Here is a 26,355-nt window from a genome sequence, read left to right on the forward strand (position 1 = left end):
TGAGGGGGAAGTTGAGTCTGCCGACTAGTCAAGAGCGGCGGGAGGACGCAGCACCGAGGACGCACCGCGGTTGCGGCCAAGCTTGGAGAGACACAGCAGGAGCAGCGGAGATTCAAAAGGCTAAAGGTAAACTAAACGATTGAATAACGCGCAGTGAGGGTGATTGATGGGATGGGGTTGGGATGAAGAAGGTTTGTATTGCGGCGACGGGGGGCCGAAGAGGAGAGCGCGAGTCAAGGCAAAGCGGGCGCCGCGCCGTAGGTCTGCCTCAACCTTCAGGCCATCCCCATACGCTATCTGCCTATCGTTTGCGGCCGAGCAACACTATCAGTAGTGGATAGGAGAGCTGTGTCCCCGACTTCTACAGCTAAAGGAATCATACGCGCTCTCTCCCAGTCGATGTTTTATTTTGCAATCCCTTTGTCAATTCATACTTATACAAAACTCCCGTCCTATATATCCGTAGTCTCTTTGGCAATGCTTGTCTTCGTGAGGAACCAACAAAGTGAGGCTCCTCCGGGACCCTAGTCCTAATCAGGAAAGGCAGCCCCCGTTTTCGACCTCGTGGTCATCGCGGTAAAGTGACCCTCTCTTCTTCCTATTCTTCTCTCTTTCTAACAGAACGATCCCAGTCCCGTTGGGTATCTACTCGACAGAAACCATCACTCTACCGAATTTTAGGACCATCACTGTCCCACCCGAGAATGAGCCGGAAGCTCGCCCCCGAAGCCAATCGGTAAGTTATCACGAACAAACCTACCCCTCCGAGATCAACTTAGATCTGCCCGGTAGCGTGACTGTTATCTACGCGTTCGGAGCCTCTTTTAGAGCCTCTTAAGCTTATTCAATGTACTGATAGGATATAGGATTCTCTTTGTCAAGAACCTCAAGTATGTTCATTCGCACTACTAAGCCTACTTGGTTGAGTGTCGCACGCCCAGCATATCTGATCAAAGAATCGAGGAAAGGATTCATCCATGGTTTGGGGGCACAATTCTAACAAAATGGCTCTTTGTATAGCTACAACGTAACTGCTGAGCAACTATTTGATCTTTTCGGCAAGTTCGGACCCATCAGGTATGTTAGTCGCAAAGTTCAAAAAAATTTTCCCCTTTGTCCGTCTGGAGACTAACCCTCTGTCTCTAGACAAATACGTCAGGGAATTGCGAACAACTCGAAAGGCACCGCATTTGTGGTATACGAAGACGTTCACGACGCCAAACAGGCATGCGATAAGCTCAATGGATTCAATTTCCAGAACAGATACCTCGTCGGTACGTAATGGATCGCAATAACAGACGTATTTTGCCCGATTGAATGTCATTTTGCTGACCCCTTGTTTCCAGTACTATATCATCAGCCGGAGAAAATGCTCAAGTCGAAAGAGGACTTGGCGGAAAGGCAAGAGAATTTGGAACGTCTTAAACAGCAGCACGGTATAGAATGACGTTACGATTCTTTTTGTTGCTTTTTTCTATGTACCCTTTGCAGGCATCTGGCTGCGTATTATCATGGGTTGGTCGTGGGGTTTCTGGCGTTTTACTCTTATGGGTTTCGTGACTCTTATTCATGGGTACTAGTATGAGGGTGATCGATGGTAGAATGACACTCTGGCTAGCTATTGGCCAGAGAAACGATACAGAATGGGATCTTTCAGGCTGGGTCAGTTCCACTATTCCGGTTATTAGCTACTATCAATATAATCGCTCTCAATCGCCGGCCACTGTCGGCTGTCGCGATAAACCTAGGAGACCATCTTATTATCCATCATTGACAAGCAGTGCTTATAGTAAAAACCTGGAGGCTACTGCTAGTAGATATCTACCTGTCAGGAGCTTAGAGATCTCAAAAGGACGGTTTCTATGGTAGACCGGCAGATATGTAGTATATTTACTACGAGAGGGGGGAGATCTAATTTTTGAAGATCAAGTGAAGGGTTCCCCTGACAGATCCGCGTAAGCTTATTTCAGTTAGTCTACAGGGCCCTAGAGATTGGAGTTTTGGGCGGTTGGTATCTACTAGTACAATAGTAGTACGGTGATGTAGCCACTCCTGATTTGTCACCGATGGCAAGACATGCGAAAGTTCGAGGCCCCGATCAAGGTATAAGAATTAGTACTACAATAACTACATTCCAAAGATGATATATATGCCCATGTTGGCTATGTCTGCACACTCCGTCTTAGTAGAATGCTACACACAAGTATAAGTAGAGCTTCGCCCGGGATCACTAACTGTAGTAAATAGCAAGTTAGAGAGATTTTGCTCCCCGAGATTAATGTAGACACCCTTGCAGCGGTTACTACAAAATGAATATAGTCGCTGATGGGGAGCATAGGGCAAAAGAAAAGAAAAGAGGGGGCTTCGGCTATTGATGCCTTTAAATAAAGGCACAAATTATATCCCAAAACGGCTAGCCCCGGATACGCCCCACTGGTCATTTTTCCTCAGGATTTTCTCGACCGAACAGCGCTCTCTCCAACCATCTTTCCAAGCATATACAGATCTGCAATACGGCAGTGATCCTTTGCGTGAGCCACTCCTCCGTGCGAAGCTAGTCCCCGTTATAAAACTATGTCAGGAGAACCCAACGCCGGTAAGTACAAGCCTTATTATCTGTCGTATATAGATTCGCCATGATTGGGCATATTGCGATCATGAGCTGATATTTCTGCTCTTTTGTAGCTTGGCCCGTGGCCGACGAGAGCCTCACCCAGAATCTGCTGGACCTTGTGCAGCAGGCTTCTCACTACCGCCAGCTGAAGAAGGGTGCGAACGAGGGTATGATTGTTCAACCATCCCATCAATGCTGTATCGTTCGGTTAACAGTTGTTTTTAGCAACCAAGACCCTCAATCGTGGTACATCTGAAATCGTTATCCTCGCCGCAGACACAAATCCCCTCGCTATCCTTCTTCACATCCCTCTTCTGTGTGAGGACAAGAATACGCCATATGTCTAGTAAGATTATAACCCCGTTGTATTTGGTTGTCAATAGAATGACTGACTGACAACTGTGCAGCGTGCCTAGCAAACTAGCCCTGGGCCGGGCGACTGGTGTCTCTCGTCCGGTGATCGCAGCCAGCATCACCACCAACGAGGCTAGTGATCTTATGGGTCAGATCCGGACCATCAAAGACAAGGTCGAGAGACTCATGATCTAAAGATGGCTATTTTTGTTGAATGGGTGACCTTTCTGATATCGTGGTGCCGATCTTTCGTTGCTTGGGTGGCCGCATCAAAATGAAAGACGCTACAAGACAAATGGGGCACCCTGATGTACCCAATTTTGATATCCCTCCATTATCCGGGAACCGCTAGCTTAGACCAATAGTTGTCTTGAATGAATACATATTGGAATCATTAAGACATACCTTCGTATCCAGTTCCTGACTGAATAGTATAATCGTAAAATAGGGGTTGTACAGGGAAAGGAGAGAATTTGGTCCTCATGAGGCTAATGATCATATCTAGTTCCAATAAAAGTAAAGTGTATAGAAAAGAATTATTGAAGGGATAAATGCGAAACAGATTAACTATGCACCTATCCGTCAAGGGTCTAGTGAGAGCAGTTTAGCCGCCTTAGACTAAACCGAAAGTGAGGAACTAGTAGACAGCTCCGCCCACGGGCAGGTGGGCGAGCGGGCGGTGTCTCGTCCTGGCACCGCCGCTGTTCCCATTCTCAGATAACAGTAAAGACTCGTTGCTGGTAAAGGAGTACTTTTAAACTGTTGGCACTCACGCGCAGCCAAATCTATCCTGTTTTCACAAAAATCCTTGCCCACATGTGCGCTGAAAGGGTATCTCTGGTAGCATAGGGAGCCTTCTCATATGAGCGGACGACCTCATATCACTCCCATTAGCTGCCTTGTGTTGGCGCACCTGCCACTTTATTGATCCTCACTCCAGCAGTTGCATTTTTCCCATCTCTTCCATAACGAAGATCGGTCATGTATATTTCGGCGTTAACCCTGAGGGTTACCTTGGCAGTTACTATCACAGCCTTCATTGGCAGCGTGTCCGCTGGCGACTTGGGTCCCGCTTCGAACACTCTCGCAACGCCAACGTCAACGCCGACACCGACCTCTCAAACTATTACATTTTCCCTGGCTGGCCCAGATTCTGACGCAAATGACGAAGATACCGGGGAATGCAGGCTTCTAGGCCCCTTCTCTCTTCTGGTTCAAGTCGCTCTCGGAGCGTTGGCACTGTTATCCCTTGTCTATAAGAGATGGAGAGAAAGGCCTCAACGGCCCCTGAAAGTATGGGCATTTGATGTTTCCAAGCAAGTCTTTGGATCGGCTATGCTGCATCTGGCGAATTTACTCATGTCCATGTTCTCGGCTGGTCAACTAGAAATCACGAGTAAATATAGGCCGAATCCATGTTCGTTCTACATATTGAACTTAGGCATCGATGTGAGTTGTCATATTGCTAGTGCCTGTATCACTTAGAGGCTTGCTAATACTGAGCGCAGACTACTCTCGGGATACCGATCCTCATCTTCATTCTCCACATTCTCAATCGTCTGGCTCTTTATACACCTCTCGCAGATCCTCCCGAGTCAATAAAGTCTGGGAACTATGGTCGTCCACCACGTGCAACCTGGTGGTTCAAGCAGTCTATGATATACTTCGTGGGGCTTTTGGGAATGAAGATATGTGTCTTCTTCCTCATCCAGTTGTTGCCATTTATCGTTAAGGTGGGCGATTGGGCTCTGCGGTGGACAGAGGGTAACACAGCCGCTCAGATTATCTTTGTGATGCTACTCTTCCCGGTCATCATGAATGCGATCCAATATTACATCATCGATATATTCATCAAGAAACCGTCGCATGAATTGATAGAGGAAAGTGAGGCTGGCGACATCCAAGACAATAGACAAGATTACCATCATGCGCTGTTGGCTGGATTAGAAGAGGAGATCGTGTCAGAATCGGAAGATGATTCTGTTGGAAAGGGCGCTGGGAAAGGACTAATGGGCTCTCAGAAGGATATCGGAGGCCTACTCGAGTCTACCGAGTATCATCCAGGGATGGAAACGGAGTACAGTTCTGCATCATCAGCATCTGCGAGTCCCCGTAGCGGACGTGTTGATGGCGATCAGACGTTGTCGTCAACGAAGCTTGCAACACAACAAAAAGGTCACGACTAGCCTATGTTTCTAACACGGTGTTTTGAGACGGCGTTTGCGATTGGTGGTTGTCAATGATTGTTATTCTTATGGTTCCATATGTATGAGGTCGGAATTGGTTGGTTTTGTTTTATATTACGCCCTTTTTTGTTCATATTGCCTCCTCTTCTTTCCAACGATTGGAGGAATCCCGTTTGAGTCCGTAGATTATTTTAAGTTACATGCAAAGGTTCTTGTCTGTTTCAGGAATTCCTTAAAATTTGCACGTCAGAGGAAGCGTCTACCCAGCCCTTTGGTGGGTTGTCAGTAAACGCTGCTACCAGACCTTCACCGTCAAGCATTTATTGCCTGAAGAATCGTATCCTAAGGCACCTCTGTCCACCGCAGAACCCACCGCCTGCTTTTGCCGGTTGAACAAAGAAAATTATTGTCGAGGCTTCAACATTATTTACCCGCACCAGCTCACTTCTCAGTCTCGCTTTTTGCTTCCTTTATTTCTTTCTTCGGGACTTTGCTTTCCCTTATTACTCCTTCAAAAAAGCTCAAACACGGTTCAAGAAATCTCAGAAAGCTAGGAGACTTGCACAATGCCTAAAACCAGTGTCAAGCAGAAACCCCGCCAGAGGATCAAGCCGGCTTCACGTTCGCCTTTTGAGGATGCTAGGGTTGTTCAGAAAGACAGTGATGTAGAAATGGATGATGATTTGAGCGACGATGGTGATAATATTCCCGAAAAAGATGAGGCAGAGAAGAAATTGGAAAAACTACTATTCGGCGACGATGAGGGTTTTCATGACGCTTTAAAGAGTCAGAAAGAGCGCAGTCTTATGGCTCATTCAAATGGGAGTGACTATAAGGGCTCTGACGCAGAGGACGACGAAAGTAGAGGCGAAGACCAAGCACTTGATGATGTTGCTGATGCCGATGTTTGTACTTCCTAAGTGAAAGAAAAATAAAAGATTCGTTGAGCTGCTGGTGGCGCTAATGTGATTTATCTGCAGCTTTTCTTCCTTGATTCTGGAGCTGGCCCCGTTTCTACCGACCTCGCCGAATCTCTTGAACCACCTTCCGAAGCTGCAGAGGACGATGGAGCAGAAATCACAGCGGTGTGGCATGATAGCGACGATGATCTCCTCACTGTCTCTCTGGCAAGCCAGCAAAGGCTGAGAAAGCTGCGTGTCGCTGAGTCCGAAGACGTTGTTAGTGGAAAGGAGTATGTTAAAAGACTTCGCCGCCATTTCCAGCAGCTGCATCCGACGCCAAAATGGGCGATCCCAGAGCAACAGAAAGGCCATGGCGATACTGACTCTGAGCGCGCGGATGATATGGATACAGATGACGAGGAGCAGACTTCTGTACAACCTTTAGGTAAACTACTTCAAGGCGCCGCGGACCTAACTAAGCTAGAGGATACACGCTCTGGCGGCAAGAGAAGGCTGCGCCAGGAAGTTATCGACATTCAAAGACTGAAGGATGTCGGCAGAGATCAACCAGTAAGTAAGATGATTTTCTAAGCACCAGGATGGCGGAAACGGCTAATTTTGAATCTCAGTCCTCGGTCGATTCTCTTTCTTTCCATCCGCATTATCCGTTGCTGCTGTCCTCGGGGCCTGCGGCCACCCTCTTCTTACACCATATTGCACCCTCTGCGCCTGCTCCCAATCCTCTTCTTACGTCATTCCACATTCGCCGTACACCTATTTACACATCTGCTTTCGCTCCCCCTTCCGGTAATAAAATTTTCGCTTCGGGTCGCCGGCGATACTTCCATATCTGGGACCTTGACACGGGAAAGGTCGACAAGGTCAACGGTACTGCTGACAGAAAAGAAGAACAGAAATCCATGGAAAGATTCAAGCTTTCCCCTTGCGGGCGGTATGTGGGGCTTATTGGTACGTCGCGCAAGGGTGGTGGTCTCATCAATGTTCTGGATTCGGGTACGGCACAATGGATTGCGCAGGTTCGCGTAGACGGCCAAGGAGGCGTTGCGGACTTTGCTTGGTGGGGTGATGGCGAAGGTATGACAGTCGTCAGCAAGAACGGCGAAGTGTCCGAATGGGATGGACGTTTAAATCAAGTGGTGGCCCGCTGGATGGATGCCGGTGCAGTAGGCACGACAGTCCTTGCCCTTGGAGGACGTTCCGGACGGACACAGCTGGGAGGCGACCGCTGGGTTGCAATTGGCAGTTCTAGTGGAGTTGTTAACGTCTATGACCGTCGTGAATGGGCCATAGCATATGCAGCACAAGCCTCCTCGGCAGATAGCGACTTTTCAGCCATTCCACGTAACCCTGAACCTGTACGTGCATTGGACCAGCTGACGACACCAATCAGCCACGTGGTATTTGCACCAGATGGTCAGTTCTTTGTAATGGCTAGTCGTTGGAAGCGGGATGCACTGAGAATAGGTATGTTAAGCTTCCCTGTCTTTCGCTCCTTTGGTATTGTAAGAAAATGCATTCTAACCGTTACAGTCCATCTTCCATCCTGCACAGTGTACCGTAACTGGCCCACGTCTAATACTCCTCTTGGGCGCATTTCGTCGGTAGCCATCTCACCCAACTCCGAGCAGTTGGCCGTTGGCAACGAGCAGGGACGTATTAGGCTATGGGAGATTCGAGGATGAGCAACCAAGAAGTCCACTGAAAGAGAGGCAAAATATGAGAGTGTTATGTATAGCAATATATAGTATATACTTGGATAAAATGTTATAGACCGTATTTTTTTTTCAAATCTGGACCTAAAGGACATTCCAGTTGGGGTCTCCCTTATCTTCGGTTACCCATGGGCAAGTGGTACTTAATCATTAATCAGGGAGGCCATAACCAGCACAGATGCTAAATATACCTATCTCAACAGAAAACAAGGAAGCACCACATACATATAGCGAACTCAATAGATGGCTAACCTTCTGGCTGATATTAGCCCCGAATCTTACCACTTACCGAAGTGAGAATAGATTTAACATTAACTCTCACTCGGCCTCATTACGCAGTCAGGTTGCTAGTGCTATGATGGGTTTTAGTAGAGTACTTGTGCGTAGTGGATCTCGTCTTAGGGTCAGCAATATGACCAGGGGTGCTAACTGTTATCGTAGTATGGGTGCCACCGACGTTGGCCGTGACGGTGATGTCGAAAGGACTACCGATAGAGGCGCTGATAGGAGTGGCGGCAGCTGTCGTAGATACACTGGTAGAGCTACTAGTGGAGATAACGTCAGAAGTCCCAGAGGATGTGCCAGAAGAGGTACAAATATCGGGGTTCTGGGTTGATGTGCTGGGAATCTGGGCGTTAACACTGGCAGTAATAATGGAGGTAGTGATGGATATAGCGATAGAAGTGGCAGTGGATGTCACAGTCGAGGTAACAGTCGTAGTAGCGGTCAAGGTGATGGAGGAGGTAGCAGTGGAGGTCACGATAGAAGTAACGGTGGCAGTGGTGGCGGTGGTAGCGGTGGAAGTAGCAGTGGACGTAGCAGTAAACGTAGTAAAGGAGGTAATAGAGGAGGTTGCAGTAGAAGTCACAACGGTGGTACTTGTAGAGGTGGCAGTAGGTGCAGCCACGTTACCACTGAGGTCTTCAGAAGGGTTACTGGTATGTCCGGCATCCGTGGGAGTACTGGTAATGGCAAGCGTCTCGGAAGATGTGCTGGTGGATGAAGAGGAGCTGCTAGTGGCCAAGGTTGTTGCAGTGGAGGAAATGCTAGGCACGGCCTGGCTGCCACTGGAGTCTTCTGAAGGCTTACTGGTATGTCCAGCGTCAGTGGAAGTGCTGGACGTAGAAGTTGCGGTGGCGGGGTTTTCAGAGGATGTGCTAGGGCTTGGAGAAGTAGTAGGGGAGGCTGAGGTAGAAGAGGTACTAGGATGGCCTTGTGAGGTTGTGCTGCTATGCATCCCAGATGTATGCTGAGAGGTAAGGTCAGCCTGGGGTGAAGCACTGCTAGCCTCTCTCACCACAATGGCGGCGTATTTTCTGAAGGAACTGGAGGGCGATGCCACTGTGCCGAGTACGGCGGTTGTTAGAAGGAAGAGAGCGGGCTTCATCGTTGGCAATTTGCCCTATTCTCTTCTCTTAGCTTTTGAGAACGAGAATAATCTCGAGGTAAGTAAACTCCACCGTGGCCCTTAGAGTTTTATATGCGGAACTTTAATCCAGGGCTTGTTTTTCACGAGTCCTTGTAAGGCGCATAGTTCTCTATAGTTTTAGTGAGTAGTGAGTCAGTCAAATTGGTCTCGGCGTCGCGGAAACCAATTAGTTCTCGAGACTGTAGTATGTAGGGTTGTCGAGTTAGCAGAGGCAAACTCTGATAGCATTCCAGTTGCTCGAGGGAGGAGTGTGGTGGTAAGGTCCCAGCTGTATGTTTCACGCCTGGAATGTGAATCACAACCGAGAGGAGACTGTTCCGGGAGTGGCTGCATTCTTCCTGGCTCTCTGGCAGGTTTTGGAGAAAGAATCCGGCCAAGCTTCGTAGATCCTTGCTACAGCGTGTTTGTTTTTTGTTGTGTTACGGGTTGGTCCCTGGGTTGAGGCTTGTTCAATGGATATCAATTCCCCGTATGCTAGCTCTGTATAACCAAATAATATTTATATTTCGCCATTTCTATACTCGCCTTCTCTGTAGAGGGACCCATTGGTCTATGTTGCAGACCGTGCCGTGCCCTTCTTGTTTATATGACATCTTCTCGAATGAGAAAGAAACAGAAAATGAAGATGGTGAAGAAAAGAGAATTAGGAAAAGAAGGAAAAGGTGTAAAAGCACTTCTCCGATGATCAACGCCCAAGGATATATCAAGTTGACCACGTCTAACTCATTAGATTAAACTTTGCATATCGGCCATGTCCCGAATACCGCAGGTGACGCCCGCCTTGACCCGCTTCAGTGTCAATGCAGCAATAAGGGCGGCTCCAACGCCAGAACCGTCTTCAGCAGCCATGATGACCACCTTGTCCTTCTCATTAGGTGCCCAGTCCAAAATCTCACGCAACGCCTGTGCTCCACGAGCTTTAAAGTGGGGGTATTTAGTGAAGACAGAACCATCCGCGCCCACGTGGCAAGACTCAATGTTCTTCTTCTTGCAGATGGCGGCCACACCACACGCCGACAGACGAGCCGCACGAGTACCTATCAACTCCGCCAAGCGACGGACCATTTCCAGCTCCTGCTGGGTGGCCTTGATGTTCAACTTGCGCTCAAGAAGTTCCTCGGTTTCCTGCAAGTTCTCGTACGGATCTTCCTCAATGGCTGCTAGGAAGGACGCATCCAGCAGGTAAGGCTTCCGCAGCTGGGAAGTATCCTGACCCTGGAAGATCAGGCCAGGTCTAGTCTCCAAAAGATCCAGGAGGGCCAGGCGTAAAATCTCTCCCAGATAGAGACCCGCAGTCATCTTCTCAAAGGCTTGCTGTCCGGGGCGAGGGGAGTCGCGGTCGATAATAATGTCATACTTGGTGAGAGGCAGAACAACGTGCTCATTGTCGAAGGCACCATACTCGCAGTTGATCGCCACGGGCATGTCCGGAGGCAGGTTCTTGTGGGCAAGCTTGGGGACTGAGCCGCAGTTTTCCATATAAGCCGCATTGACACCTGTGCCAAAGATGCAGCCAATCTTCATATGCGAGTCAGTGTACGAAGACGCAATAAGGGTACCGGTAGTATCATTAATCAAAGCCGCAACCTTGATAGGAAGTCCCTAAACGAGAGTTAATCCTCCGGCTCCGAATGAATTCCGATAAACGTACTCTTCTCCTGAGGATTGCCTCCAATGGTGGCACAACATCATGGCCCTCCACTCCATCAATGTCGAAGCCCTTGGTCCAACGCTGAAGGATCCCATGATCGATATATTCCTGGGTAGCAGGATAGGAGAAGGTGAAACCCAATGGCAGTTTCGATAAACTCTCATTCTCGTGGTGAGTCTCGATGAATTGCTGCAAACAATCGGCAATGTATTCCCACAGCTCCTCTGCAGTACCAGTTCTCAACTCCTCGGGCATGCGGTACTTGGACTGGGTGATATCGAAAGCACCCTTCTCTTCTGTCAAGGTGATCTCACAGACCCGCAGATTAGTGCCGCCCATATCCAAGGCGAGGAAGGTCCCCTGCTCGTCACCGTCGGGAAACCCCATGACCCATGTCACGTTCATGGGCTAGAAAAATTAGCCGTCATATCACAAGGGGTACAGCGACGCATCCGGATCGGAACTTACAATATTACCCCCCTCAACGCTCAGGCCTAATCCACTATCGATCAGCATTCCACATTGTCCGAATGGACCGGCCAGTACCTACCCTTTTCGAGCTCCTTCACGAAATGATCCACAATCTCCTTCAGCTTCGCACCATCCACCGTGAAGATATCCTCGAATTGCTTAATCTGCTCCAACAAGTTCTGGGGGAGCTCGTGCATCGATCCTGTAGGCGGGATGCCGATTAGAAGCCGAACCGGTATATCCGTAGCGGGGCAATGCTGATAACACACTCACCCTTGCGGGATGGGGGGCGTTTGGGGCCAATTCCAACCATTATGGTAGCTATTAAGGGAAAATATGATATAAAGAAGAAATGTTGAGAGTCCAAAGCTAGTATCGGGAAACTGAACAGGGAAAGGGGAATTACAGGAGGGACAGGTCGGAGGGAGGGTAAAATAGTTGAATGATATCAGCGTTGGGCGTGGGGCAGCATTTGACCTTAAAATACGCATCACTAAGAAAAATCAAGACAAAAGGCCCCGCAGGCGATGAAATCACCATCAACTCACCGGTCCTTATTTAGGTATTGTCTAGACTCACATAATCTTCTATCCTTGACCCCTCTTTCGATTATATTTTCCTCCTTTTTTATCTTTCCCTTTTCCTTCCCCCAATCTGTCGCTTTGATGTCGTCTTCTCGGTACTTGCCATACCTTTCATGTAGAGTTATACACCCGCAGGTACTTGGAATCTCCGCAATCCATCTCCGAAGATCCGTTTGTCAAGTTATGGCTATCAAGTGGTTTGTAAGACATTTCTATCATGTGTTCTCTTGATTTAATATAGAATAATCTCTCTCTTTCTACCCCAACAGAGAATTAATCTCTTAGATTCTCACCCGCCCCCCACACCCACGCCAAAGATTAGATAATAATAATAATAATAATTTGCAAGAATAAACAACATTGATAGATTCATCAGAGAGCTTTGACCACATTAATCCAAACCATAACGCCACCAAACGTGTACCACCAATACCTCCAGTCATATGATTGCACTAAATGGCAGATGGTCTCTTCTCTTGCGCTAAATGGGGAAATACATGTGCCAGGCCTCCGTAACTCCGACACCCCTCCTCAGTCACTTCCTCTGATTCTTTACTTTGCCGGTCTAGATTCTGCCGGACTCGTTGTTGATATGCATCTGAAATGCCTAAAGTACGGTCAACCTCTTTAGTAAGACGCTCGATTTCATCCTGCAGCCGCTCATCTCTGGTCTGCAAAGGATCCAATTCAGCTTCCCGGTCCTCCTTATCAGGCTTCGTGCTCTCCCATAGCGATTCTAATTCCTGTTCCCACCCCAATGCCCGGGCGAATTTCCTCACCCCAGCATCACAGTCACCTAGAAGAAGGACGTCATCCGGTCGGGATCCCATTCCACCGACACGCTCCATGTTGATGAGCACGCGAGGTGCTCCATCCCGACAAAATGCCGGTAAGCTAGCGAAAGGCTGTACAGAAAGACTAGTGCCCATGACAATGCAAAGATCCGCCTGCTCTGGAAGCGTCCGGTGAAGGAAAAATTCCTCCGGTAGCGCTTCTCCGAAAAAAACAATATCGGGCTTTACAAACCCAGTGCAATGGGTACACCGAGGTACCTCACCTGCATCGATGGCCTGCTTCATCAATTGTTCGGGATATTCGGCCTTGCAGTCGATACAGTGCTGGTTTGCAAAGCTCCCATGGGCCTCAACAATCATCTCCCCGGGCACACCGGCCAGACGCTCAAGACAGTCTATATTTTGTGTGAAATGCTTCATCAAAAACCCCTTGTCGTAGAGCAGCTTAACAAAAGAATGTGCAATAGTGGGTCGATACCGGCCGGGGGCCAGCTCCCGCGCCAATGCGTAGAACGGTCGCGGATTCTCCCTGAAGAAGCTAATGTCAAACACGTCTTCAGGATCCGTCAAGTCAAGATGGGCTAGATTTGCATAGATTCCTGTTTCTGGGGAACGAAAATCGGGAATGCCCGCCGAGGTACTGATTCCAGCACCCACCTAACGTGATCTCGTCAGGTCGGGATAGTGCGGGAAGGGAAAAATCGGAGGCATACCATCAACACAATTCGGCAGTCATCCTTTTCTTTGATATATTTAGCGACCGCTTCAAGGGTCCGAGCTTCTAGTGCGGACGGAGGGGTATCTTCATCCACCAAGGTAGACGGTTCATTGCCCATGGTGCAAGGCAAGCGGCCGATGCCGGAGACTTCTACGACGCCGACCAATGATTTAACGGTCCAATAAGATCCCAAAAAAGAAAGAAGAAGAAGAAACTTATGGAAGGATCAGGGAGGGGAGGTTAAGAAGCGGAAGAAAAAAAAATATGAGGAACGAGGAAATTTGTTTAGTTGTTGATAACAAAAAGCGGATGCGAAAATCAAATCAAATCGGGAAATAATCTTGAATGACGTCGAAAACCAATCAATTGCCTGAGGCATCTATCTGACGAACTTCCCTGGTTAGTTCACCGCCTTCCTCCTCCATCCTTCATCCACATACCAGATTAACTACCCATTTCCCTCTGCCCATTTAGTCAGTCACTCATTCGCAGCCTCCGTGGTGGATAATGTCCAAACTCAAAGTCGACGCAGTCAATGGGCATGTGGTAACACCAGCCCCCTCTTTGATTTACCAACACTCAAGTCAATCTCATCCGAGCTCGTCAGCCGATGTTTTCAATGCCAGCTCTCTCGCAGAAATCAAGGCCACTTTATCTCACCTCCACGAACAGGAGACGTCGGTCACGGCCCGGCTGGATGCCCTTGTCGCCTCTCAGAAAGATTTATCCCGTGAGCTAGGTCGATTAGATTTGCTCCGGGCGCATCTCGGCTCGTATACCACCACCACCCGGTCTATCAGTAATTGCATGCTCTCCGATGCGGCAGCCACCGCAGAGCGGATTTCGATTGCAGTCCGTCGCCTTGACCTCGAACAATCTAGAGTAAAATCAACTTTGGATGTGGTAGAGCAGGTTTCAGAGCTTAAAGCCTGTGTCCTGGGTGTCGCAGGCTCCATGGGAGCCCCGCAGGATTGGGAAACAGCTGCTAGTTATCTGAACCGGGCGTCCAAAATCCCACCAGAAGTGATCTATGGGGCTTTTGCAGCCGAGATGGTTCCCACGGCGGAGGTGCCGGACTCACCAAATATTACCTTGGACAATGCTGCTGAATCCCTCTGCGGCTTGTTCTTGCGCGAGTTTGATAAGGCTGTCAAGGAGAACAATGGTGCCAAAATCACACGGTTTTTCAAATTATTTCCTCTTATCGGCCGTTCGGAGGTTGGCTTAGACGTCTACGGGCGTTACGTATGCCAGGGTGTGGCGTCACGAGCACGATCCAACCTCAATGCTGTGGCAGGAAGTCAAAGCAAGGATGGCTTCTTCTACGCCAATGTTCTGACCAAGTTGTTTGAGCATATCGCACAGATCGTTGATAGCCATGGGGGACTGGTAGAACGACACTACGGCCCGAGAAAGATGAACCGGGTTATTGAACGACTACAACTCGAAGCAGATGTTCAAGGCGGTATCATTCTGGACACCTGGGCCGACGAGAGACATGTAGATCGCAAGTTGACCGACATCAAATCATATGCATTTACTTTCCTCGTGCAAAGCTTCCTCCCCCCTCAGCGCAGTGCGACGCCACGGTCAAACTCCCCTGCGAATCGGGACGGGGCTTCAGTAGCTGATGATGAGGGTGTTGACATGAAAGAGATTGACGGGTTACTGAATGAGATAGCAATTATGCTCGGCCGTTGGTCACTATATTGCCGTTTTTTGGCGGAAACATGCAACGTATGTCGTATGAGGGTCTTGGGAAGTTCTTGTCAGCTAACGTCTACAGGCTCCTGGTCAAGGCGACCAATTGTACACACCGCCTCAATTTTTACAAGAATCCACTTTGTCGAGAAAAATCAACGGTCGGTTGATAGCTTCCTTTAATGCCATGACCACTTTCTTCTTTCGACGGACAGTTGAGAAGGCATTCCAGCTGGATGAACAGCCTGCGGGTTTGACGTTGAACCCGCAGAAGCCGTTGAAGGCCGACCCACCATATATCACCTCGGCCGTCGATGACATCATGTATATAGTCAACAAGGTCTTGCAACAATCACTCGCGACGTCGCAGATCACGGTAGTTACCAATGTAGTGCCCACCCTGTCTCGCGTACTAGGGTCGGATTTCATTGGAATGACACAGCGGAAAATGCGGGATGAATGCTATCCGAGAGCCTCTGTGCAAGGGGCTCAGCCCCCAGAGCATCTGATAATCTCTTTTTTGGTCCTAATCAACAATTTAGATGTAGCTGTCGATTACATCCGGCGCATCGTCCAGAACCATACCGAAACCAAAAAGACTTTGACTAGCCCGGATGGGCAAACTGAAGAGACGGACCAATTACGTTCCCTCTTTCCTATCATTTCAGACGCCAAGCTCGCAGCGCAAACGCTACAGGCACTGTCGTCCTCTTTCGAGTCTAAAATCAATGACCTTCTGTCTGACGGCATACAAGTAGTGTTCAACAACGTCATCAAGCATCGTCTGCGGCCGATTCTTGCGGACGCATTTCGGGATATTGATTACCAACCCGGAGATGACGTTGACCCTACCAGCACTCCATACCATGAGTACGACCGTGATGAGGTTCCAAATGATGACTATCGTGCGGAACTTGTCCGTCGGCGCTTCGCAGCTAGTTGGGCTGAGCTTCTTCTCCCGCTATCTCGTATTCTTACGGCATCTGCCTTTGACCGCATGGTAACCATCACAGTGGCTTACCTTTCCCGTCTCCTAGAAAAACGACTCTGGTCGTACCACGGCCGTGTCAATGCGCTCGGCGCCACGCGACTCGAACGGGACATTTCAGGAATTGCCAGCACAGCAGTAGATATCGGTGGCACCCACGGAGCCCCAGCAAGATACCGTCACCGGGAAGCATTTGCAAGATGCATGCAGATGACGTTAATTATGGGTATGGATGACGATGAATGGGAAGATGTGATGCGGGAAGGTGAGACAGCCGATGTGGTCGATAAACTGAACCGAGAAGAACGGACTAGGGTTCGAGGAATGGTCAGACGACAGGATACCCAACACTAGCCGATGGTAAACTACTCTGGCACCACTCACGTGCTAGCACTTATTAAACATATTGTAAATCTTCACATGTCAGACGTCACTAGATACTGCAAATATCTTCTAAGCATTTTCCTCGTATGGTTTCTAATCCTTCCAGATCAAATGTCGTGCTACAGTAACTGAGTAAACACTTTATGCATGATAAGGGTTAGGGTTAAGAAATTAAGAGCCGCAGAAGCAAGTTCGCTTCATCAATTCAATATGTAATTTGATTGATCAATCAACATACAAATCTATGCACGTGGTATCTAGAACGATAGGATCCCTCCATCATAACTTCTAATTATATACAGAATTAACGCTCATACCAATCCCAAACGCCTGTTCCATACCAATCCCAGACACAAATATCAGGTACAATGGAGATTATTTTGGCTCAGCCAAAACAAAACAAACAAACAAAGGCACGGTGGATATCATGGATAACACAAAATCATAGAATAGAACTGATTCAGGACCCCGGTCGATTATTGAGTCTTCTCATTTTCCTCGACACTATGCGTTATTGGCCCCTCGTGAGGTGGATGTTGTTCGGCGACTGGCGCGGGGGCGACCTTGATTTCCTGGATGCCAGAGTCACCTTCGCTGCAACCACGGCTGTCGATGCCAATGGGTGCATGGCCATCCAGCATCATTTCACTGTGTTCACCGATGCCGTACCGTGCAGCGGCGGGGATATGGTGGCCGTCTTCAAGTTGGTCATGTTTTTGAGGGGTCCACGCAAGGTAGTCACGACGGACTTCAACATAGTCGTAGGCAAATTCGCCAAGCTGGTCGTCATCCATACCGAGCAATTCAGCTTCCTCAGAAGCGCGCAGCTTCAAGCCGGGGACTGCGTTAATGGCATAGGCAATAATGGCGGACACAACAAAAGCGTAGGCAGAAGAGGCGACAATGAAGGCGACTTGGATGTAGAGTTGCTTGTAGTTGTGGATCAGCCATCCTCCCATTCCGCTCCCGGTGTTGACTCCATCCAGGCCGACAATCGCATCGTCGGCGAAAAGTGCGTTGAAAATGAGTCCGACAATACCCGCGATACCGTGTTCAGCCAACACATCCATAGAGTCATCAATACGGATCCAGTATTTCACTATAAATCTAATCAGTTTACCGTCTTTCAATCGCAACATCCCAAGCGAAGCGTACCCTTAGTGGAATAGTTGCAAACAATACCAGTAACTACGCCCAAAATCACACTAGCCCATGGGGTTATGAAGCCCGATGCCGGGGTAGCCGCAACTAGACCTGAGATGGTGCCAGAGCACCAGCCAACCATAGACCACTTTCTCGCCAAACGCCAGTCAAGGAGGACCCAGCTAATTGCCGCAAAAGCTGCAGTCAGGTTGGTGTTCCAGCACGCCATAGTGGCACGAAGGTTAGCTCCAAAGGCCGAACCACCATTGAATCCAAGCCATCCAAACCATAGGAAAACTGTTCCAAGGAGGATAAGGGACACGTTATGAGGGCGGAAGTTTAACATCATTCGCTCTTGGCGACGGCCAAGAACCATCGAATAGGCGAGTGCGGAGAAACCGGATCCAATCTCGACCGGACCACCACCGGCATAGTCCAATACGCCGTAGTTCATTGCCCAACCATTTACATTCCACACCCAGCAGGCTAGAGGGCAGTAAACAATTGTGGCCCAGACGAACACAAAGACCATGGCTGGGAGCAAACGTCCACGCTCGGCAACAGCCCCCATGATGATCGCGGCGGTGACACCACAGAATTGCATCTAAAATGTACGTCCATGTCAGTCACAGTCACCCCGTGCAGGTATATCTCGAAACCAACCTGATAGAACGCATAGAGAAGATTAGGCACTAGAGGAGAGCCAGGACTTGGGTCGGCCAATGTCTTCATCAAGCCGAAGTTGCGCAGGTTACCGATGTATCCGTTGGTGGCCGTGGGCGAGAACGCAAGTGAATATCCCCAAAAGTACCATTGAAATGTGACAACCGAAAAAGAAGCCATGCAGGCCCAAATCATGCTCAGTGCCGATTTACGACGCGCGAGACCAGAGTAAAGAAAGCCGAGGCCGGGAATCATGACCATGACCATGGCGGAGGCCACGATAATGTACGCTTGATCACCGGATTGAAACCACTTGTTCACATTTTCCACCCCTGGTACGACAGTCAGTCTCAGCAATCATTGAGGCGCCAGATATTCGGAGTTGGAAACATACTGGAGTTGCCACCCAGTTCATTAGTCGCCAGCGAGTCATAGTTAGATGGAGCTCCGGTCCAGTTGTACGACGCATAGTTGGGTGTGAAAGGCGCCTTGACGTCCGACATGTTGATATACAAGGATTGATTGCGGCTATATATGACTTCTTTTCAAGGTACACGGTGCCTAGAATTTGTTCGAGGTCTCACCACCGCCGAGAATCGGAAAATGGCGAGTGGTGGGTGATAGATGGAGAGACGGGCAGAGAAGATGAGAACTTTAATTGTGTGAAAGAAAAGTGTAAAATAAAAGAAGACGGTCGTTGTACCTGTCAGTGCAATGTCTCGCCTTCTCTCGAGAAGGATGAAGTGAAGAATGGGAAATAGAGAGGAACTCCGCCACAGGGAGACGGGGAGGGAGAGAGGATGCGTGTGTTTGGGGGGGAGGTGGGGGAGAAGAAAAACCGCCACGGGGCAGAAATGTTGTAGTATATAAAAGCAGGCCGAGATTTCTGGAAAGATATGGCCAGTGGGTCGGCAAGTGGGCGGGATGAATTGGTGTTTGCAAATCCGAACGAGTCAATTGAAAGATAAGTCCACCAAAGCCAAAGGGTAAGTGGAGACAGGGGGAAAGGAAATGGATATTTGTTAGTTATGCCCAATCAGTCCATCAGTCAGTCATTCACGTAAGATACACTTGAGAAACTTTTGTCCAGATGGTGGTCGATAAGCATATGTTTATATATGACAACGTTGATAGGACAAGGAGGATTGCAGGAAAGGAAAAAGAAAAAGAATCTTAGAGAAGGGAGGACGGAACAATCATTGCCAAGCCGAGGGAGGCGCAGATAAAAGGAGAAAAGAAATAAAAAAAAATAAAAGAAATTGAGAATAGTAAGAGATAACGAGATGTGAGAAATCGAATGGAATAAAATAAACTCGGCTCATCGGTGGAACCTCTAAAGTCCAATCATCTCGAGGAACCTTTCCAAATGTCTTTCAAGCTTCAACCCGTTCCGCTGGAACCCCCCTGATGCACGTTCGATATTCAATTGGTCTTAAAGTGGCAAATGGGAGTCTGCCTTTTTTGATGGGAAGGGGCTTTTATATGGAACATGGCAGAATCCTTATATCCACATAGTATCGACTGAAAAGCTGTTCTTTCAAGTCCATGGTTAATTCCCTTCATCATTAGTACTAGTCTCTTGAGGTCCTTCTTTCCAAGATAATGATGGCTATCATTACCATATCATGACCCATCGTGAGAGCTCTCTCCATATCCTATAAGTAGGATGGGGTCTCCCCGGTTAGCTTTGACATTTCAGTGATTGCTTTTCGGTGGACTTGGCATCGGTTCTCTATAGAGTTTGGTCGAGGCCAAACTAGGACGATGATGATGCGGGTGATGCTGATATGAGACCAAGCGATGCGGAGCTGATCGCTCCGGGGAGGCGGAGCAATTCCCAAACTCCAGCTCTGAGGTTCCTCGGGAATGGGCTTCGGACACTGTATTTATACTTAGTGGTTTATCTACTACTACAAGGCAGTGCATATGTCTATCTATCAGAATCTACTCTATCTGTCCTCCCCATGGGTACCGTCTCAGATATCTTTGATAACGGTGAGTTCTAGAGCGACACAAAAAAAAGCCCTCCGCCCCTAGAATGCACTGGACCAAAGAGTTGCGGCCCTTATCATCCACATTTCTCTCAGCTCATAGTTTTCTCCAGAACGATTGGCTGTCAGGTCGCGATAAGATCCTGAGCGCCACCCTTCCGCCATGTGGGACCTCTGCATCTGGTTCCGGTCTAGTCTGAGCTTTTTGATCTGCATGGCACTGATAACGTCCAGCTTCGGCCAATGACCGTTCGGTCGGCTCCTTGACAGGCTCCCTCATTCACCCGGGTTGATTCGGGTGTTTCAGGAGCAATCCCACGCCGAACACCTTTCGAATCCGATACGACCACCCCTTCCCCGGCCAGAGGCCTTGTTACCCTATTGGAAGGGTCTTGGTTGTGAAGACTGCCTTCTTTCGAATCGAGGCAATATTGCTTCCTTGATCTTCTTTCCCTTCCATTTTCCATATCGTCTGCCTTACATCTTTTAAGGGTGGGGTCTCTGGATAGTAGGTAGATACAGGACAGTGCCAAGATTGCGGCGTGTGATTGTGGGGTTCAGCCTCACAAGTTTCAATTCAGCCCAAACCCAGCGACAGGTCCATTTTCTTCAGTCCGCTGCAGGCTACGACCAACTTGACTTAGCTCTCCCACTACCTTAGTAGCTTAAATGACTAGCACCATAGCCATTCACAACTAACTACTAGCCAGAGTAAACTCTCCATCCTGCTCACGACTCGCTCCTCCGTCTTTTTCTCAACCTTTAGCTTGTGCTTCCAGGGTCCGTTCTCGGATGATAATCATAATCGTCTTCGGCGATTTAAAATTGTTCCTCAGTGCCCCATGGGGTCACGGCAAGTAATGGTCAAGAACGGTGGGGCTACTATATATCTACTACTAGTATGTGTATTACGTGCAGATATGACCAGGCAATATACTTGTCCTATTCTCACACACTCTCGAGCTCGGAAGGGCATGATGGGTAAGTCTTCGTCCTACGCACAACGCCGGCAATGGCGTAGGTTAATGGGTTGTCTCTGTAGATGTGCATGGGGGCCATCTCTGGGTATTGATAATTACATAATTGACCTCCTTGTTCCACGCCTTACATGACCCTTAGATCGGGACCACAATGTCGGGGTGTAAGAGGTGGTGGGGTATATGTAGCTTCCTGCTAAAATCTGCATCGCCTTGCATCAGCGACTATACTACTTCAGGTTGTGTTTGCGTAAGCCCGGGATATGTATATATATATATATATATATACATTGGTAAGGTGAGTAATTGCAGGCAGGTAGGATAGGAGATGGGTTTAGAAACTATGTTCGATGACTTTGAACTTTCTGAATGGCAGTTATACAAGTCATCATTTTCTTCAGCCAGAAGGTTGGGTTATGTCTCATCGGTCAACAAGGAAAAATTAGTACAGAAACCTGTTGTCGAGTATGATATGAAAATGGAATCCATATAACGTCACTTGGCCGGCTGGCCCAATGGTAAGGCGCTTGACTACGGATCAAGAGATTGCAGGTTCGAATCCTGCGTCGGTCATAAATTTTTATTTATTACTAATACATACATACAATATCTATTTTTTATATACACTGCCTCCAACATCATCTTTTCCCCTTGTTTCTCTCTCCTCCCCCATTTCCATCCCTTGCATTCATCATCTGTTGAAACAAATTTCCCTTAACGCACGCGTGCACAAGGTCCCCTGTTCCCACCCACCTACATTAATTGCTTACGTAGGTATGGTCTGGTAGGTAAAAACCAATAATTCTCTATATGGCCTCCTCTATACAACAGATGCAAAACCCATACCAAGCCACATCTAGACATTCACACTGTACCCCACTCCAACGGCCTGTCGCCGCTTTATTGAGTGGTAGTATTTTCGGGCTTCATCCACCCAAAACACCGTGCTCGAGATACACAGTAACTTAAATAGATGAGCCAGGTTGAGTGGCTCCGTCTGGAAGACTCGCTGTAGGAATGGCAAATAAATCACACAAGCCTGCCCGGCAAGTGACCCAAGAACGGCATAATTGAACATTTTGTTTCCGAACAGAGAGATCTCGCCCCGGAGCACAGATTTGCCCTCGCTGCGGCATGTCAGGGCGTTGAACATGTCGAATAACACAAAACAGGTGAAGGTCATGGTTGTGTCGTGAGCGGTTACGACACGGGAGCGTTTACCTGGGTTGAGCTCATCATCGACATCGCCCATTTCATATACGTAAATGGCAAGTGTGCCTAGCATGATCATCAATGCGGAAGTAAGTACTCGTTGGATGAGCGGCTTCGTTAGCACTCGCGCCGTTCTGGGTCGCGGGGGCCGTGACATAATCGACGGATCAACAGGCTCCACACCCAAGGACTGCGCCGGGGGCCCATCCATGAGTATATCTACCGGTATATGTTAGCTATCCGCTGACCAATGGGATTGGTGGTAGCTTACTGATCCATAAGATCTGCATGGGATTCAGTGGGTTCTTGAAGCCAAGAGTAGTGCTCAATAGCACAAGACTTAACGCCGCAACGCTGGTGCTGAGCTGGAATGTAATGAAGTTCTGAATATTGTAAAAGATCCCCTTGCCCTGCTCAATGGCTCGAAGTATTGTTGAAAAGTCATCGTCCGTCAAGATCATATCTGCTGCCTCCTTGGCAACATCTGTGCCCAGTTTACCCATCGAGATGCCAATGTCTGCTTTCTTTAGGGCCGGTGCATCATTCACACCATCGCCTGTCATGGCCACAACATCTCCTCGGGACTGCAAGGCACGTACGATTTTCATCTTGTGGTCTGGGCTCGTACGAGCGAAGATAGACGTGGAGGACAAGGCTTGTGCCAGCTCTGTGGTGCTCATACGATCGATCTCCTCACCGGTTATGACAGGATGCGACCCGGCAACACCACTAACCGGCATGCCCAATTTCTTTGCAATTGCAACTGCCGTAGTCTCTGCGTCTCCCGTAATCATGATAATGCGTACACCCCCAGCCATAAGGCGTCTGATGGACTTGTGAACATCCTTGCGGGGAGGATCGTTCATCCCTACAAGTCCTGAAAAGACCAGTCCACTATATCGATCATCCTCCTCGCCCGGGGTAGTTCTAGCAACCGGAGTGCTTGTTCTACTTCCAAAAGGTCTACCTCTTGATGTGTCTCTCACTGGTCCACTGGCGAAAGCCAACACTCTTAGACCCTCTGACGCCATATGCTCAGCGGCCTGTCTCACTGTTTCACGTCGCGGCTCATCCAATATAACTTCACGTCCATCTTTTGTCAAATATGTATCACAACGTTTCAGAACTTGCTCGAGAGCACCCTTGATGTAGGCCATGTTACTTGACTCGCCAGTGCCACTGCCAATGACCACACCCATCCACTTGCGCTCAGAGCTGAAAGGAGTCTCGGCGACGCGGGTGCTAATACGATCGCGCACATCATCCTCCCCAAAAGTGTCTAACAAATCGAGGATAGCAACGTCAGTGGGTTGGCCAACCCACCTACTCCTAATGGTCCCGGGAGCCCTATCATCAGTGGAAGATAATACCGCAGCAGAAGACGCAGTGGCAGGTGAATTTGCATGCACGCGCGAAAGCCTGGCATTATTGGCAATATTACCGACCCGAAGAACAGTTCGGGCTGCAGGCCCAGGGGTCAGTGAACTGATATCGTTGTGAACCTCGAATGGCTCAGGACAGTCGAAGTGCCACATTTTTGTGACTGTCATATGATTGAGCGTGAGAGTTCCTGTCTTATCACTGCAGACAACATTTACAGAACCCAAGGTCTCGACGCTGGGGAGTCTTCGCATGATGGCCCCCCTCTTGGCCATGCGCAACACGCCCAAAGCAAGCGTAACCGTCACGATAATAGGAAGGCCTTCCGGAATGGCAGCGACTGCGAGAGAAACGCCAATAGTGAACATATCGAGAAGCTTTCGGCCCTGTATCAACCCTATCACTACAATCAACCCGATCACGCCAAATGAGACGTAACTTAATTCTTGACCCAGACGATCCATTGACAGTTGAAGTGGCGTTCGAGGACTCTCAATCTCCTGCAGTGAAGCAGAGATACTGCCAAACTCAGTCTTCGCACCCGTCCCTATGACAACACCTTGTCCATATCCTGACCGAACCAACGTCCCCATAAAGGCAATGTTGTGCTGCTCATTTAAGCGGATGTCAGCCCCCACAGCGCCACTGGCCGGGGCATCATAGAACGGAGACCGGGGGGGGGTGATGATCTTGTGTGAGTATGTGGCTTGACTCTTTGGGCCGCGAATTGCGTTAGGCGATTTCGCAACGGGTTCGTTCTCGCCAGTCAGGTTTGACTCATCGATGGTCAGATCAGTAGCTGTGGTAATGCGTATGTCCGCCGGTATGCGGTCTCCAACTGTAAACAGAACCAAGTCACCAGGAACTAGCTCACTGGCCGGAACAGTAGTGGAGGCCTTGACAGCAGCGGAAACTGAGTCTGGACTCCTGTTTTTGAGTTCCTGTAGCTCGAACTCTGCACTAGTAAATGGTGATATTGAACTTCCAATAGGAGGGGTGTTCGGGAGAGGAACATCGCGGATCAAATGCGCATGATGTGGTACCAGGCGGCTCAATGCCTCCAGGGATTTTTCCGATCGGTACTCTTGAACAAATCCAACTGTTACAACAATAGTGACCGCGAGAGTGATGCTGACTGCATCATCGAAATTGCCCATAAAGAAAGAGATTGCTGCCGACGCCAGAAGAAGTAGAATCAAGGTCTCCCGGAATTGTTTGAGGAACCGGAGCCACAGGGGCTCCGGTTCTTCGTGCGGCAATTCGTTAGGTCCATCTTGTATTAACCGAACTTCGGCTTCTGCAGGCGTAAGTCCATGGGTAAGAGAGGTTTGTAGGCGTTCAGCGGTTTCCTGAGGGTCTAATAGCGAGTATGTTGATGTAGATGTCTATTCATGGAATTTTAATCAGTGACTGGACACTCAAAACAAACCAATTGCACACAGGAAGTAGTAGATCTGCCTCGCTATGAGACTTACTGAAGTAGATGTGGTGGAGCGTACCCCCGTTGGCGTTGAAGATGGAGGTCTCAAGTCGGAGGCCTGAGCATTATGCAAAGGTAGCGCAGGCGTTGCGGAACTTGACATCTCTCATGCTTTGTTGAAAGAGGTCCTGTTAAATTAAGCTCGCAATGGTTATCATCCCGTCGGGATCAAGTAAACAGTCGAAGTGGTTAGCTTATTGCGGGGGGGAAAGAAAAAAAAAAGAGAAAAATAAAAAAATAAAAAAGAAAGAAAGAAAGAAGTAGAAGCCACGTTCTCAGACGCGACTTCGGCCGTAGGTGTATCGAATAATCTGGGGGGTCCAAGTGGAAATTAGTGAACAAGGGCCGTGCAGCTAGTTTAAGAAGAGACAAGGCTAGACCTTCAGGTCCCACCAAAAACGACACCTTTTAGAGGAGCCGAGGAGCCTCGTCAATCAATATTTAATTTTGCGATTGAAAGCCAAGTGTCTTTTAATCCGAGGGAGAACTTTGTAGGTATGCAAGCAATTGCTATTGTCTAGCAAAGGGGGAACCAACTCTTGGCGGTCACGCGCTTAGTTTGGGTGCACTATATAGAGCCTACATATCTCATCATGGATGGTCTCGATTGATACTGGTATGTATTGCTTTGATTACGCTAATGCCAGTGAATTGTACCATAACTTTGGGTTATCAGCTGGCCTACATGATGTTTTATTTTGATTATTTAATTTTCTTCTTTTTTCTAGTACACTTCCCTTGTTTGATGTCCTAAGATATGGGAAAGTTACTAGGGTCTGTATAGATTTAAGTTGTTAATGTCAAACTCATCATTAGATATGATATCTAATAATTCCTCGATGGTCTAACGGTCATGATTTCCGCTTGTCATCTACAAAGGAACAAGCGCGGGAGACCTGGGTTCGACTCCCAGTCGGGGAGGTTTTCTTCTTTTTTTGAATATTTGAACCAAATATTCTTGGTTTCGTATTTTTGGTTTATGTATCCCTCAATATTTTCG

General features: G+C 48.5%; 10 protein-coding genes and 2 non-coding genes across 12 annotated transcripts; 8 read left to right on the plus strand and 4 right to left on the minus strand.

Moving 5' to 3' along the window:
* The first annotated feature begins 588 nt into the window (after positions 1-588).
* BDW43DRAFT_285025 (putative pre-mRNA branch site protein p14) lies at positions 589-1,755 on the plus strand. Its single transcript, XM_032042899.1, has 5 exons — positions 589-736; positions 867-890; positions 1,021-1,077; positions 1,147-1,274; positions 1,347-1,755. The coding sequence occupies exons 1-5, from the start codon at positions 705-707 to the stop codon at positions 1,445-1,447; spliced, it is 342 nt and encodes a 113-aa protein (XP_031897415.1). The 5' UTR covers positions 589-704; the 3' UTR covers positions 1,448-1,755.
* Positions 1,756-2,450: 695 nt separating this feature from the next.
* On the plus strand, positions 2,451-3,435 carry BDW43DRAFT_285027 (SNU13 family protein). Its single transcript, XM_032042900.1, has 4 exons — positions 2,451-2,596; positions 2,686-2,781; positions 2,840-2,960; positions 3,022-3,435. Exons 1-4 carry the CDS (start codon positions 2,575-2,577, stop codon positions 3,161-3,163), a joined length of 381 nt encoding a protein of 126 aa, XP_031897416.1. The 5' UTR covers positions 2,451-2,574; the 3' UTR covers positions 3,164-3,435.
* Positions 3,436-3,656: 221 nt separating this feature from the next.
* Positions 3,657-5,458, plus strand: BDW43DRAFT_285030 (STIMATE family protein). The gene is made up of 2 exons (XM_032042901.1): positions 3,657-4,417; positions 4,477-5,458. The coding sequence occupies exons 1-2, from the start codon at positions 3,950-3,952 to the stop codon at positions 5,152-5,154; spliced, it is 1,146 nt and encodes a 381-aa protein (XP_031897417.1). The 5' UTR covers positions 3,657-3,949; the 3' UTR covers positions 5,155-5,458.
* Positions 5,459-5,593: 135 nt separating this feature from the next.
* On the plus strand, positions 5,594-7,840 carry BDW43DRAFT_285032 (WD40 repeat domain-containing protein). Its single transcript, XM_032042902.1, has 4 exons — positions 5,594-6,059; positions 6,135-6,626; positions 6,686-7,541; positions 7,608-7,840. Exons 1-4 carry the CDS (start codon positions 5,721-5,723, stop codon positions 7,757-7,759), a joined length of 1,839 nt encoding a protein of 612 aa, XP_031897418.1. The 5' UTR covers positions 5,594-5,720; the 3' UTR covers positions 7,760-7,840.
* Positions 7,841-9,712: 1,872 nt separating this feature from the next.
* On the minus strand, positions 9,713-11,760 carry BDW43DRAFT_160514 (putative hexokinase Kxk). The gene is made up of 5 exons (XM_032038589.1): positions 11,614-11,760; positions 11,420-11,542; positions 11,338-11,363; positions 10,870-11,277; positions 9,713-10,820 (listed from the first exon to the last, which is right to left on the minus strand). The coding sequence occupies exons 1-5, from the start codon at positions 11,651-11,653 to the stop codon at positions 9,945-9,947; spliced, it is 1,473 nt and encodes a 490-aa protein (XP_031897419.1). The 5' UTR covers positions 11,654-11,760; the 3' UTR covers positions 9,713-9,944.
* Positions 11,761-12,229: 469 nt separating this feature from the next.
* Positions 12,230-13,748, minus strand: BDW43DRAFT_160544 (SIR2 family NAD-dependent protein deacylase). Its single transcript, XM_032038591.1, has 2 exons — positions 13,432-13,748; positions 12,230-13,375 (listed from the first exon to the last, which is right to left on the minus strand). The coding sequence occupies exons 1-2, from the start codon at positions 13,552-13,554 to the stop codon at positions 12,377-12,379; spliced, it is 1,122 nt and encodes a 373-aa protein (XP_031897420.1). The 5' UTR covers positions 13,555-13,748; the 3' UTR covers positions 12,230-12,376.
* BDW43DRAFT_160657 (Golgi transport complex subunit COG4) lies at positions 13,703-16,545 on the plus strand. The gene is made up of 3 exons (XM_032038593.1): positions 13,703-13,835; positions 13,929-15,173; positions 15,223-16,545. The coding sequence occupies exons 2-3, from the start codon at positions 13,944-13,946 to the stop codon at positions 16,477-16,479; spliced, it is 2,487 nt and encodes an 828-aa protein (XP_031897421.1). The 5' UTR covers positions 13,703-13,835; positions 13,929-13,943; the 3' UTR covers positions 16,480-16,545.
* Position 16,546: 1 nt separating this feature from the next.
* On the minus strand, positions 16,547-19,414 carry BDW43DRAFT_160550 (ammonium transporter). Its single transcript, XM_032038592.1, has 4 exons — positions 18,710-19,414; positions 18,316-18,647; positions 17,665-18,256; positions 16,547-17,608 (listed from the first exon to the last, which is right to left on the minus strand). The coding sequence occupies exons 1-4, from the start codon at positions 18,816-18,818 to the stop codon at positions 16,986-16,988; spliced, it is 1,656 nt and encodes a 551-aa protein (XP_031897422.1). The 5' UTR covers positions 18,819-19,414; the 3' UTR covers positions 16,547-16,985.
* A 1,546-nt stretch (positions 19,415-20,960) lies between these two features.
* On the plus strand, positions 20,961-21,463 carry BDW43DRAFT_160538 (uncharacterized protein). The gene has a single exon (XM_032038590.1). The coding sequence runs from the start codon at positions 21,149-21,151 to the stop codon at positions 21,416-21,418; it is 270 nt and encodes an 89-aa protein (XP_031897423.1). The 5' UTR covers positions 20,961-21,148; the 3' UTR covers positions 21,419-21,463.
* A 321-nt stretch (positions 21,464-21,784) lies between these two features.
* Positions 21,785-21,856, plus strand: BDW43DRAFT_t178. Its single transcript has one exon. It is a non-coding gene; the product is annotated as a tRNA-Arg (tRNA).
* A 69-nt stretch (positions 21,857-21,925) lies between these two features.
* On the minus strand, positions 21,926-25,817 carry pmr1 (Ca(2+)/Mn(2+)-transporting P-type ATPase PMR1). The gene is made up of 3 exons (XM_032042903.1): positions 25,351-25,817; positions 22,767-25,260; positions 21,926-22,714 (listed from the first exon to the last, which is right to left on the minus strand). The coding sequence occupies exons 1-3, from the start codon at positions 25,456-25,458 to the stop codon at positions 22,140-22,142; spliced, it is 3,177 nt and encodes a 1,058-aa protein (XP_031897424.1). The 5' UTR covers positions 25,459-25,817; the 3' UTR covers positions 21,926-22,139.
* A 371-nt stretch (positions 25,818-26,188) lies between these two features.
* Positions 26,189-26,276, plus strand: BDW43DRAFT_t179. Its single transcript has one exon. It is a non-coding gene; the product is annotated as a tRNA-Asp (tRNA).
* Positions 26,277-26,355: the final 79 nt, after the last annotated feature.

This window comes from Aspergillus alliaceus (genome assembly GCF_009176365.1).
Source record: "Aspergillus alliaceus strain CBS 536.65 unplaced genomic scaffold BDW43scaffold_41, whole genome shotgun sequence".
Taxonomy (NCBI): domain Eukaryota; kingdom Fungi; phylum Ascomycota; class Eurotiomycetes; order Eurotiales; family Aspergillaceae; genus Aspergillus; species Aspergillus alliaceus.